General features: G+C 42.8%; 1 protein-coding gene across 6 annotated transcripts in view; it reads right to left on the bottom strand.

Annotated features, from left to right (window-relative positions):
* klhl12 (kelch-like family member 12) overlaps nucleotides 1–14,227 on the bottom strand; it is a 35,889-nt gene extending 21,662 nt beyond the window's left edge. For 2 of the 6 annotated variants that reach the window (XM_078420827.1, XM_078420832.1), the window contains exons 1-3: nucleotides 11,289–11,428; nucleotides 6,130–6,364; nucleotides 812–965 (exon numbers count right to left, since the gene is read on the bottom strand). In XM_078420827.1, coding sequence (XP_078276953.1) covers nucleotides 812–965; nucleotides 6,130–6,312 — 337 coding nt within the window. In that variant the 5' untranslated portion in view covers nucleotides 6,313–6,364; nucleotides 11,289–11,428. The other 4 variants (XM_078420828.1, XM_078420829.1, XM_078420830.1 and 1 more) reach the window with 4 other exon arrangements.
* Nucleotides 14,228–14,288: the final 61 nt, after the last annotated feature.

The raw sequence follows: 14,288 nt of genomic DNA, 5'->3' as shown, positions 1-14,288 counted from the left end.
TTTTGTGCTGGTATTTTACATTAGTGTCAGTGCTTACAGCAGGTAAATGATTCTCTTGGACAGAATGCTTTGGAGTCCGAAGCATCAGCCTTGCCTCATGTTAGCATCCTCATCTCAGAGTGAAGTAATTGTGGGTTGAAGCTCATAGACAGACCCACCAGCTCAGTACTGGGAGAATTTGCACTCTCTGAGGTGCTGTCATTCATATGAAATATTAAAGTGAGGTCCTCATCCTGTTTTTGTTTTAAACTCCCTCACAGGTTATTTCTTTCACTGCTGCCGTGCATTTCCCAAAAAAGCAAAAATAGCTACACTTCAGACGTATTTCTTTGAGAGAAATGGACGGTCTTCTGAACGATCCTTCCATGAGCAAGCGTAAAATCCTGATTCGCCAATCTACCTTCATTGTGGACATTGGACGTTTTCTCTGGAACTGTTGTGCTACAGAGTGAAGAACTATATTCTGCATTCTGTACCTTTCTCTTTTGCTCTATCTTCTGTACATGAGTATGGCTTGATCATATTTGTGTTCTGCTTTATTTGATTTGATTGGATCGCACGCAAACAAAAGTGTTTCTCTGTACATGTACAATAATAAACCCAAACCTAAACCATACAACAATGGCTTATCTGGCTTGAAATAAAGAGCTATTTTTTTTCTTCCAGTAAACTGCCTTCAACCAGCAACACAATGTTGGCAATCTCTAGTGTTTCACAGACTATAAGTGGGAAGAGTGATTCCTTGCAGCACAGAAGAACAGCAATGGATGGGGTTGTCTCCAAGAGCTTTAAGACTGAGATGAATGCTCACCTTTCAGCTGGAGGAGGCAGGCTGCGGGAAGCAGCTCTTGAACATTCTCCACAGTGACGTGAACCGTTTCTGTATACACAAAGTCCAGTAGAATCTCCATGGTGGAGGCTGTCAGACCCTGGATATCAACGTCAGGTTTACTCTTCTCAGAGAGCTGCAAGGAGATGAACAGTAGCTCAATCAATCATTATAGACAAATCATTTAACCAGTCCCTCCAGGAAACAATTCCTGCAGATATAAACCACGTTTGTGGTCACCCCATTCTGCTGGGTCAGACTGCCCTACATTCATCTCACCCTGCAGGTTGAACTTCACAGACCCCCACCCTTAAAGATCAGTGTCCACAGACAGTATTCTGATGTTAGCTCTGTTTCTTAACTCTGTTTAACACTATTTTGTAACCCAAAATATTAACACTGTTATTTTTGTCCACATACTCTGTTGAATATGTTTTCATAACAGATTTAAATCATCTGCCACATCTTGTATTTGGCTGGCAAATCTACACCAGTTGCCCATTCCTCATTGCCAGAGTGATGTGAGATTTCTTCCTGGGTCACGACTAATGATTTGGGTATAACTGAGAGGCTTAATTAGTGAGGATTTGGAAGCTGCCCTACTGCTGTGGGAAAGAGGTATTTCCTTCCCAAACATTGCTAATTAATTTATTAATATGGTGATAGCCACAAATGGGGCTAGTTAGATCCGGACTTTTCGACTGACAAAACCTTGCCTCTGGAAGCGAGTTGAGAGGAGTCAATTAATATTTTCCATCAAGTCTCACGTAGTTGCCTACATCTTTCAGTTAGATGCTTACAGTAAAAGACTGTCTTACAATGGATTAATACATGTTACCTAGGTCCCTCCTGAAACATAATAATGATGAGGCGAGGAATAAGAGGAAAGATCTGATGTTTGGAGAGACAAATTCTATGCTGAATTTGAAGAAACCTGAAGAGTTCTTTTTGGAAGGATGTACAGGATTTGGAGAGGATGCAGAAGAGGTTTACGAGAATGGAGCCTGAATTAGAGGCTATTAACTAGACAGATTGGACAAATTTGGATTGTTTTCTCTGGAGCATCGGAGGTTGAGGGAAGACTTATTAGAAGTATATAAAATTATGAGAAGCATAGATAGGGTAGACAGTTGGAACCTTTTTTCAAACGTCAAAGATCAGAGGACATAGCCATAAGGTCAGATGGGAACAGTTTAAAGAGAGTGATGGGTGCCTACTACCACGCTGTGGGAAGTAGTGGTGGAGCAGATATAATAGTGGCATTTAAGAAGCTTTTACATAGGCTCACGGATATACAGGGAAAATAGGGATATGGCTCAGAAACAAGGAGATTAATTTTATTTGGCAATATGCTTAACAGACATTGTGGGCCAAAGGGCCTGTTCCTGTGCTGTACTGTTCTATGTTCCATGTACATTTGATGAACAAAAGGTTCAATAGAGTATCCAGCATGTCACCCAATACTCTATCGATCTTCTACTGGTAGACGGCGTACTGACTGGCTCCATCATGGTCTGGTTCAGTAATTTGAACACCCAAGAACAAAGGAGGCTCCACAAGCTGTGGACATTATAGGTATTGACCCCCCCCACCATAGGAAGCGCTGTCTCAAGAGGCAGTAATATCATCAAAGACCTATGTCTACCTGGCCATGCTCTCATATTGCTGCTACCATCAGGAAGGTGGGACGAGAGCCCGAGAACTGCTACCTCCAGGTTTAACCTGTCAACATCAACCTTTTCAACCAACCTGCACAATCCTAACCACGACACTACCTCAGCACCAAACTATTACAGCCTTACTATAAACTATGGATGTACTGCCTACTTTATCTTGTACTAATATTGTCTAGTTTACCTAATATAATTGATTGTATATTTATTTGTTGTTTTTGTTGCATTTGTTTACCTGTAAAGCTGCAACAAGTAAGAATGTCGATACCACAAAATGCAAGATGCTAGTTTACAAAAAAAGAAATAACGTGCTAGAGGAACTCAGCAGGTCAGGCAACATTTCTGAAGAACATGGATAGCTGACATTTTGGGTTGGGTTCCGACTGCTTGTAGCAAGGAGGGGGAGGAGGCGAAAGCTGAAAGAGAGGAGGGGCAGGACAAAGCCTGGCAGGTTATAGGTTGATACAGGTTAGGGGAGTAAGGATGTCATTGTTTGGGGCCCGGTGCCTTATAATTAAACACAAAATCGACACAAAACAGGCAGCACCTCCAGAGAGACAAAATGGGTGGTGTTTTGGGTCGAGATACTTCGTCAGGCTATTAAATTATTCAATTAAACACTTTTGAAAGACAACTCTTGAAAAGAACTAGGTCAAGAAAATAAATGCATAATTCTACAGCTGCCCTAACTCTTCTGTAGCTGTACATTGCCACCCGTTGAAGTATTTAGCAATATGGGTGGGGAAAAAGGTTAAAAATCCTTCTACTGGTAAGTATTTAAAATAGATTGATAATAGTGCTACAATATAAGGTACAGAATTTCACTGGGATCATTAATTAAAATGCTTTGAGATTCAGATTCAAATTTAGAATGATTTTTAAAAGCATTACTTTTCAACCAGGGGAACAATTCTAACTGCAAGCATGCATACTGAATACTATTTTGGTACTTCAATATATTTTCCATCCTATAATCTGCTGCTTTTAAATGCAAGCATCATATAATCTTTACTTCTATTCACTATGGTTTCCAATAAAATTGACTTGTCATGCAAGAACAACAGTTAGAATTAAAAGATCATGAAAAAGGTCAATTATACACTATTTTAACTGCATGTCTACATGTAAATTTAGAAACATATTATTTTCTCCAGCGGAGGAATCCAATAAAAAGGGATCAGTGTGAAGAAGGAGCTTGACCCGAAATGTTTGTCCATTCCCTCCACTGATGCTGCCTGACCCGATGAGTCCCTCCAGCACTTTGTGTTTTGCTCAAGATTCCAACATTTGCAGTTTCTTGTATCTCCGATAAAAAGGGATAAATTAGGAACACGGAACCATTCAGCCCTGAGCCTATTCATCAGTCAGTCAGATCACAACTGATCTGAAATGTTACTCCATTTATCAGCCTTGGTTTCATATCTTATCTTACCAAATCTATCAAATGGTTTTAGTAACCTGGGACGAACAGTTTCCATTAGGCAAGCCAAATTTCCACATCAAATAACAGTCATGCAGGTTTAAAATCAAGAGAAATCAAATCACTTGTATGCTGAAAATCATCAAGGAGAGTAGGAATATGGAAAATATCATTAGAAAGCACACAGAAACCTGCAACACATTGTTTAGAGATACAGCATGGAAACAGGCCCTTCATCCACGCCGAGCATAGATCACCCTTTCACACCAGTTCTATGTCATCCCACTTTTTTATCTGCTGTTTACACGTTTGGGGGAAATTAGAGGCTAATTAACCTAAAAACCTGCACGTCTTTGGGATGTGGGAGGAAACTAGAGCACCCGGAGGAATCCTACGCCGTCACAGATAGAACATGCAAACACCACATACTTCACTCAAGGTCAGAATCCAACCCGGGTCTCTGGTGCTGTGCCACTATATCACCCTGTGTATTTGGCAGCTGGTCAAGCAGAGACGAGTACATTTTTAGGGATAAATGTTTAAAGTCAAAGAAGATTTGGACACCTTAAGTTCGTAGTTTTGGTTTAAAATTGCTGCATGAACAGAAGCAACAGTCTAATTAAGCACCTTTCAATGTCTGATTGCTCATTGCTGTCAGTTGGCCAATAAAAGCAATAGAGATTAATTATCTATCCAGACTCTAGTTTGGGGAAGAAATAGTTACAGGACAAGGCACCGAAAAGAGAACAGAAACATGAGATTGCAGATACTGGACTCTAGAGCAGCAATCTTCTGGTGGTATTCAGCGAGTCAAACAGCATCTGTGGGTGAAAAGGAATGGGTGACGATTTGAGTGGAAACCCTGCATCAGGATTGTCTGCATCATGGTTTGGTACAGCAATTCCAATGCACAGGAGCACAAGATGCTGTAGAGAGTGGTGGACCCAGCCCAGTGCACCAGAGTCACAGCCCTCCCCACCATGAAAAGCATCTACACGAGCCGCAGCCTCAAGAAAGCAGCATCTGTCATCAAGGATTCCCAGCATCCAGGTATGGCTTTCCACTCGCTGCCACTGTCGGACAAGAGATACAGAAGCCCAAAGTCCCACACCACTAAGTTCAGGAACTGCTGCATTCCTACAATATTGGGTTCTTGAATCGAACTGCACAACTCTAATCCTACCTCAGCAACAGAACACTGTGGATCACCTCTTGCATTAGAGTGAGAGCGAGATACAGCATGGAAATAGGCCCTTCGGCCCACCACATCCGCTACAACCATCAACTTTCAATTTATAGTAATCAAACATCAATCCCATTCTCCCCTAGATTCTATTCCTTGCCGACACACTGGGGGAAAATTAACCCCTAACTGGCCAATTAACCTGTCAATCCACACATCTTTGTGTGGGAGGAAACCAGAGCACCAGGGAAATCCACATGGTCACAGGTAGAATGTGTAAACTCCACACAGAAAGCACCCGAGGTCAGGTTGAGCAATGCCTTCTATTTAAAAAATGGTGAAATAAGAAGTATTTTATGTACTTTGTGATCCTGAATTGACTGGAGCTGTTTATTTGGTTATAAAACCTTACCAGGAAAAGCAAGATATAACGATAAGTGTTTTTTTTCCCACAACCAACTTGGCTGTGGAGGCCAAGTTAAGGTGGAGATTGGTAGAATCTTGGTTAGTAAGGGTGTCAGGGGTTATGGGGAGAAGGCAGGAGAATACGGTTGACAGGGAAAGATAGATCAGCCGTGATTGAATGGCGGAGTAGACTTATAATAATATAATATATAATATAATATATCTTTATTGTCATTGTACAGGGGTACAACGAGATTTGGAATGCGCCTCCCATACGATGCCATAAATTAATTAGCTAGTCAGTATTAATTTAAACAACCCAATGAAACAAATTAGAACAGTTTTAAAGCAGAATAAAGTGCAAGTAGATCTGTGCCGGTTCACTGTGCGATGTGACCATCCGGCTCAGCAGGACCGGTTCATAGCAGCTATGGCCCTGGGGATGAAGCTGTTCCTGAGTCTGGAGGTGCGGGCGTAGAAGGCCTTGTATCGTCTGCCCGATGGTAGAAGTTCGAACAGACTGTTGAGGAACAGACTTGATGGGCCAAATGGCCTAATTCTTACTTCTATAACTTATGAATTTACAGGGGAAAAATCCAGCAGCACGGTGCCAGCTTACCTCGCTGGTGAACATGGCGCAAAAGTAATCACTGCACGCTGCCAGCACTATACGATGCGCAGGAAAGTCCTTGCTGTCAACTCGCAGTGTGACATCGCACAGGGTGTTACTCTTCCTCAAGGAGTTCATTGTGTTGAGAATGGACTTAGCATGTGAGTTGGTCATAATGTCCCGAGGAGCCATGTTGCTCCTTTCCACTTGTAATTCCAGGAAATAGAAATTAAGTAGCCGACAGCTGGATTGGAATCAAACCAAATATTATCAACATAATATTATGAAGCATAGATCTCTGATATTTAATATATCCTGTGCAAAGATTGTGGAATAAGATTTACTACATTTTAACTGCATTTACTACATTTACTACATTTTAACTGCATTTTACTGCATACTACATTTTAACTGCATTTGGTGCCAGAAAGTATTACACAAACTGAGCATGCATCTCAGCAATCTGCCCCTCGAGCCCTGGCAACATTCTCATAATTCTTCTCTGCATCCTTTCCAGCTTAACAAGATCTTTCCTATAACAGGGTGAGCAAAATTGATCACAACACTCTAAATGTGATCTCACCAATGTCTTGTACAGCTGTAACATGACCTCCCAAGTTCTATCCTCAATACTCTAACTGATGGCCAATGTGCCAAAAGCCTTCTTGGCCATCCTATTACCTGTTATGCCACTTTCAAGGTTCTAATCACACCGAAACGAAGGGTAAAACAACTTGCTGGAGGAACACAGCGGATCAGGCAGCATCTGAGGGTGGAATGATTAGATGGCATTTCATGCTGGGACCTTTCTTCAGACTGAAAGGGTCTGTCGTTGAGTTACCAAGCCAATATAGAAATGGAAGAGTTTGGAAATGTTATCAATAAAATTGCAAAGTTAATGATTATTTTCCACTTTGCTAAAAGCTTCTGAATATCCTTTCCAAATGGCAATGAGGTAAAGTAACTGCAGTCTACAATACACCCAAAAGAAATAGATAGCAATTTGCTTTAAATATCACCCACTTATGTCAGGTCAAAGACAGCCTGCTGTATATCAAGTAACTGCACCAGTTGAGCATGTTTCAGGCACATGCTTTTTAGATGCTAGGCATTATGATAATCACAGGTCGACATTCCAATTTCAGCAGTTAATAACTAAAACATTTTGCCCCAGCTAAGATCAAGCTAGCGTTTAAAAATGCACTTGACAAATGTCGATCAGTTCGAAGAAGGGTCTGAATCCAAAACATTGTCTGTCCATTTACTTCCGCAGAAGCTACCTGACCCATTGATTCCCTCTAGCAGTTTTTTTTTTATAGAAACATTCCATCTTAAAATTTGCAATTTCAACTTAAAAATCTATCATTAATGTTCATAGTTAATTTTCCAATCAGTCTAATTGTCTCTTATAATTAAAGTTAATGTGGCAAAATTGTGCTCTATTAGTACTCCAAAAGGGAAGATGTTTTTTGAACCTTGCTTGGAAATGAGGCAAATCAGAAATATTGGTAAATAGTGCTCAAAATTATTGGTTTAAGTTTATTAGTGCAACGTGCATCAGGGTACCGTGAAAAGCTTTGTTTTGCATGCTATCCAAACGATTAGTAATTCCATACATAAATACAATCAAGTCCGCACAGTGGCAATTAGGGCAGCACAGTGGCACAGCGGTAGAGTTGCTGCCTTACAGCGCCAGACACTCAGTTTTGTTCTTAACCACGGGTGCTGTCCGTACAGAGTTTGTACGTTCTCCCTGTGATCGCGTGGGTTTGCTCCAGTTTCCTCCCACACTCCTAAGACGGTTTGTAGGCTAATTGGACGGTTAAATTGTCCCTAGTGTGTAGGATAGAGTTTGCTGAAGGGGTGATCGCTGGTCGGTGTGGAAATCGGTGGGCTGAACAACCTGTTTCTACACTGTGTCTTTAAGGTAAAGTCTAAAGGTAATTGTGCTATAACACGATAGTTGGGTTCCCAAGAAACTCTGTTATAGAAGATTGCATTATAAAATCAAATGTGTCAATGGGAAAAGTTTAGTTAGGGCGAGAGAGCATACTCAGTTATTTCTCCTGCAGGATTTTCAAAAGTAAAGTATTTTTTATCAACTATGTCTACTTTTATTACTGCAAGCCAAAAATTCCAACGTGTGGACGTTACATGCAAAGAGATTTTTTTGCCAGCAGTGATATTTTTCCAAGAGAGCTTTTTTTCTGCTTGTCAATTTCTAACTTTCAGAGAATTGTGACACTTTACTTGGGGTGCTGTGTACTATTTTTGGGCTATTTATTTAAGGAGGGACATACAGGTAGTTCTCCATAACACAAGATAGACACAAAATGCTGGAGTAACTCAGCGGGACAGGCAGCATCTCTGGAGAGAAGGAATGGGTGAAGGGTCGAAACCCTTCTTCAGACTCCACGTCCTGGTTCGCAAACACCAGGTACACCAGCAGAGGTTTTTGAGGGATATGGACCAAACGCAGACAGGTGGGATTAGTGTATCTTGGTTGGTATGGACAACTGGATCTTGGTTGGGATGGACAAATTGGGTGGAAAGGCCTGTTTTTGTGCTGTATGACTCCTCGACTAAGTGAATAACCTCACCATGTCCCATCTAGAAAACTTCTGCCATTCACTTAACGTATCTATACCGTGCGTCAATCTGCTGTTTTACACTCTGTTGTATTTATCGTTATATTTATCATTGCTGTAATATACTAGGTACTCTGTGAACTTCATGAGAACAAGGAATTCCATTGCACCCTGTGTATACAACAATAAACTAATCTGAATCTGAATGCTTACAGCTATTTCACAATCCCCTCAATGTTTACTTCCCCACTAATCTTTGTAACATTAGTGATCTTGGGGATGTAATCCCTTCATCAAAATCTTTCATCTAAATTGCAAATAGTTGATGCCCAGCACTAATCTGAAAAAGTGGGTAAGAAAGGGAAATAGGAGACTTGACAATGGGAGAGGAGGGTCACTGGCAATGGGCTGATCATAGAAATGTGGGCGCAACAAAGTGGAATGGCATGGGAAAGAGAGCGGGGTAGTGGGTCTTACTTGGAATTGGAGAATTCAATGTTTATACCATTGGATTATAAGATTCCAGAATACGAGGTGCTGTCCCGCAAGTTTGCATGTGGCCTCACTCTGGCAAAGGAGGCAGCCAAGGGCTTTGCGTTTTGCTGTGGAATAATATATGTTCAAGTTTGTAATTGGATTCCTCAAGTCTCTGCACACTTTGTTTCTATGCGACATAACAACGATGTAAACTTAATACAGGGGGCGTAATTAAAACATTTGGAAATGGTACAAAAACTAAACAGGTGGTTGACGCTGAGGAACAATGTGGGACAGTATTAATGAACTATTCAACTGGACAGAAGAACAGTAAACAAAGTTCAAACAGGAAAAGTTTCTGAAGAGTACAGAAAACAAGGACATAACAATGATGTAAACTTAATACAGGGGGCGTAATTAAAATATTTGGAAATGGTACAAAAACTAAACAGGTGGTTGACGCTGAGGAACAATGTGGGACAGTATTAATGAACTGTTCAACTGGACAGAAGAACAATAAACAAAATTCAAACAGGAAAAGTTTCTGAAGAGTACACGGTAGCGGCACGGTAGCGCAGCGGTAGAGTTGCTGCTTTACAGCGAATGCAGCGCCGGAGACTCAGGTTCGATCCTGACTACGGGTGCTGTACTGTAAGGAGTTTGTACGTTCTCCCCGTGACCTGCGTGGGTTTTCTCCGAAATCTTCGGTTTCCTCCCACACTCCAAAGACGTACAGGTATGTAGGTTAATTGGCTGGGTAAATGTAAAAATTGTCCCTAGTGGGTGTAGGATAGTGTTAATGTACGGGGATCGCTGGGCGGCACGGACTTGGTGGGCCGAAAAGGCCTGTTTCCGGCTGTATATATATGATATGATATGATGATATGATAAAACAAGGAAATGGATTACAAATGGCAGGAAGACATACAGAGTAGCAGAGAGATCTTGATATTGCACCTTTACAGGACAAGCAAATAAATTGGCTAAGACATGCAGAATAATATTTTTGAGTCTGGCCCAGCATATTATACGGGGAGGGGGCACAGAAATATCAGCCCAAAACAATATTAAATAACTATTATGTTATACAATATTGTGTACATTTCCCAGCAGTGCACAGCGCAAGATCTGATAACACTAGAGGATACAGTGAAAATTTACGAGGATGTTGATTCACGAGAGTCTTAAACAATGAAGAAACTAGGCACAGACTGGGGCTGTTTTCTTTTAACGGAGAAAACTGAAGATACATGCAGTTGAGGAGTTAGAATTGGGGGGACGGAGAGCAGATGGATCATAATAGAAAGCTATAGATTCAAATGAAATCGGTAGTTCAGAGGGAACCATTTTGCATCAATATAATGCTGGGTATCTGTAATTCACTGCTTGAAAACTGGAAGAGGCAGAAATACTCATCATGTTTGAGATATACTTGGATGAGCACACAAGTTCCATACCCATCAAAATTATTTAAGGAGTCGGATTCGTTTTTGTTTAGCCAGCAGAGATATGATGGATTAAATCGCATCATTTGTGTAGATTTCTATAAATTTTATAGAAATGAGACGAGATCTGTGAGAGGATATATGTCCTCAGACATGGCCATCTTTACTTTAGAGATACAGCATGGAAACAGGCCCTATGGCCCACCGGATCCACGCCAACCAGCGATCCCTGGACACCACCACCATCCTATATACCAGGGACAATTTACAATTTTACTGAATCCAATTAACCAACAAACCTGCATGTCTTTGGTGTGTGGGAGGAATCCGGAGCACCCGGAGAAAACGCACGCAATCACAGGGAGAACGCACAAACTCCGTACAGACAGCACCCGTAGAGGATCGAACCTGGGTCTCTGGCATTGTAAGGCAGCAACTCTACCACTACACCACCCCAATGCATGAAGTATTTTAGTTTGGAGATACCGCATGGAAATAGAGACGTAGCATTAAATATTGCAGTTGGAACTCAGAGGGTACCTTTGTTATGCATTACAACAGTGGAAGACTCCAATTTAACATTGTGATTTATAAATGTTATTCAGAATGTAGAATGGAATTAGATTTATTTGTCTTTTAACAGAGAAGTAATTCTTACATTCACTTGCAGAGTTAGGATTATTAGAGCTTCTGGTGTGCCATGGCAGAGATCCAGTCTACCAGCTGCCACTGCCGTCCATTCAATCCCAGAACTGAGCAAGACTAACTTCATGGGGTGACAGCCATTTCAGTCACTTTCAGCCATATCCAGTCATACCACCTGAAATAGCAGTAAAAAAATAATACTTCAAAACAAATTAATTTACCAAGTAGCAGAATTCTACTACATTTGTATTTCCTGGGTTCCAGAAAAGATAACTCTCTCCACCATAAAGGACACAAAGTGCTGGAGCAACTCAGCAGGTCAGGCCGGCTCATTTTGTGTATTAACAAGCATCTGCAGTTCTTTGTTTCTACTCCTTTTCTTCGTGGACTCGGGCACTGGAACAAATACATTCAACCTTTAATACTTCATCTCATCTGATCCCAGATCCTGACTCAATTTCTTCCCTGCCTCTCCCTAATTTTTTATTCTGTTTTCCTGACTCAATCCAATCAATTTATTCCTTCCCTTGGCATATCCTTTCCTGCCCAGATTATTTCCCATTTTTTCTTCCTCTGTTGCATCTGTGAGTTTCCTGGGTTATGCCAACCTTCCCACTTCCTTTTCCCTGGGTTTTCTTCCCCCTCCTCCACCAACCTCTTTGCCTCCACTCCTTGCTGGGAAATTGCTCACCTTCTTCCTACACTGATTAATTTAATCGCCCATAAAATTACTCTTTTTCAATTTCTTCCCAAGATATTCCCTCTTCCTACGTTATTCCTGCTTTTGTTACTTCTGCTCCAGGCATTATTCTATCCCCAAGTTTCTAGCTTCTCCCCTCAGTGGGGAAATCCCCTTTCCTCAATGGGAAATTAGTTTAAACCCACTGTAGTTTGCCGGATATCAGGTAATGACCAGACGGAGTACAGGAAGGAGATTGAGAACCTCGTCGCCTGGTGCCAAGACTATAACCTTTCCCTTAATGTCAGCAAGACAAAGGAGAGTGTGATTGATTTCAAGAAGTGAAGCAGTACACATACAACGGTATACACTGATGATGCCGAAGTAGTGATGGTTGAAAGCTTCAAGTTCTTAGGAGTAAATATCACCAGCAACTTATCCTGGACCAGACACATTGTGACCAAGAAAGCACACCAACGCCACGACTACCTTAGAAGGCTTAGGAAGTTCGGCATGTCCCCAACAAATCTCACCAACTTCTACAGATGTGCCGTAGAAAGCATTTAATGGGTTGCATCACAGGACGTACAGGTATGTAGGTTAATTGGCTGGGTAAATGTAAAAATTGTCCCTAGTGGGTGTAGGATAGTGTTAATGTACGGGGATTGCTGGGCGGCACGGACTTGGAGGGCCGAAAAGGCCTGTTTCCGGCTGTATATATATGATATGATATGGTTTGGCAACAGCTCCATCCGCTACATCGGTCAACCCATGGACGTCCCTGGCCAGGACCTGCCCCGAAAGCAGTGGATAACCCTCAATCGCTTGAGGACAGGCGTCGGACGCTATGGAGTACCGATGAAGAGGTGGGGTCTCGTGGACAGTGCCTTCTGTGAGTGTGGGGACCCAACACAGACAGTGGAGCACATAGTCACCAGTTGCCCCAAATACTGGCCACCGAATGGTGAACGAGGTCTGATTGACCTGGACGATGACACGTTGGCCTAGCTCGCCTCAACGGAGCTGCAGGTCTAAAAGACATACGACAGAAGATGAAGAAGCTCCATCCAAGACTACAAAAAATTGCAGAGAATTATGGATGCAGCCCAGACCATCAGACAAACCAACCACCGTTCCATTTACATTTCATGCTGCCTCGGCAAGGCCACCAGTATAATCAAGGAAGAGTCTCACCCTGGACACTCCCTCTTCTCCCCTCTGCAAGAGTTCCAAAAGTATGAAAACATATGCCTTTGTAAATTGCCCCAGAGACAAATAAAGTGTTTTTGAACATGAAGATTCAGGGGCAGTATCTTCCCAGCTGTTATCATGCAACTGAACCATCCTATTACCAAATGTAGTAGTCCTGCCCCACCATTTACTTCATTGGAGACCCTTGCATTATCTTTAATTGGACTTTACCTTCACCCCATGCTATGCTTTATCCCACTCCCCTCCCTTTCGCCACCCCATTCTTTTATCTCCTCACCAGCTCATACGGATTTTTTCCCTTCCGCACCCTCCCCCAGTTTTATCCCCCTTCCCAAATGTTTTATTCCACTCTCCTCCCCAACCTCCACTCCTGATGTTTTCTCCCCTCTCCCACCCCCTACTCCACTGTTTTATCCCATCCCCACCACATAACCTGGTTTATTCCCCTTCCCCACCCCATACCCTGGTTTATTCCCCTTCCCCACCACATACCCTGGTTTATTCCCCTTCCCCACCACATACCCTGGTTTATTCCCCTTCCCCACCACATAACCTGGTTTATTCCCCTTCCCCACCCCATACCCTGGTTTATTCCCCTTCCCCACCCCATACCCTGGTTTATTCCCCTTCCCCACCCTGGTTTATTCCCCTTCCACATCCCCACCATAATGCTCTATCCCACTCCCCTGCCCGGGCCTGTTCAATCCCACTCCCCTCCCAACCCCCACTCCTGGTGTTTCCTCCCCTTCTCCAGTCCCCACCCACCCACAACCGACGTTTTAACCTGGTCCCCACCCCTCCCCATGATATTTGCCATCACCCACCCTCTTCCCCCTCTCCCAAGCCGTACGAGGCCCACCTGCCGCCGTTATACCGTGTTTACCCCGGGGTCCAAGCATGTTTGTGGAATTAGTTCCTAGAAAACTACGCGCTTGACCACCAGTCCCTCCACGGCTCCTTCACGGGATGGGGCCTGCAGCTGCGGCTCACGCTCGGTGCCACCGTTTCCAGACGCCCGCTTACCGTCTCCCCGCGGCCTCCGCTCTCGGCGAGGACTACAACCCCCACAATGCACGGCGGGCCAACGCATGCGCGCTGCATCCGGTGGGTGATAGCTTATCA

This window comes from Rhinoraja longicauda, chromosome 24 (assembly GCF_053455715.1).
Source record: "Rhinoraja longicauda isolate Sanriku21f chromosome 24, sRhiLon1.1, whole genome shotgun sequence".
Lineage (NCBI taxonomy): Eukaryota > Metazoa > Chordata > Chondrichthyes > Rajiformes > Arhynchobatidae > Rhinoraja > Rhinoraja longicauda.
This window is presented reverse-complemented; position numbering and strand designations above follow the sequence as displayed.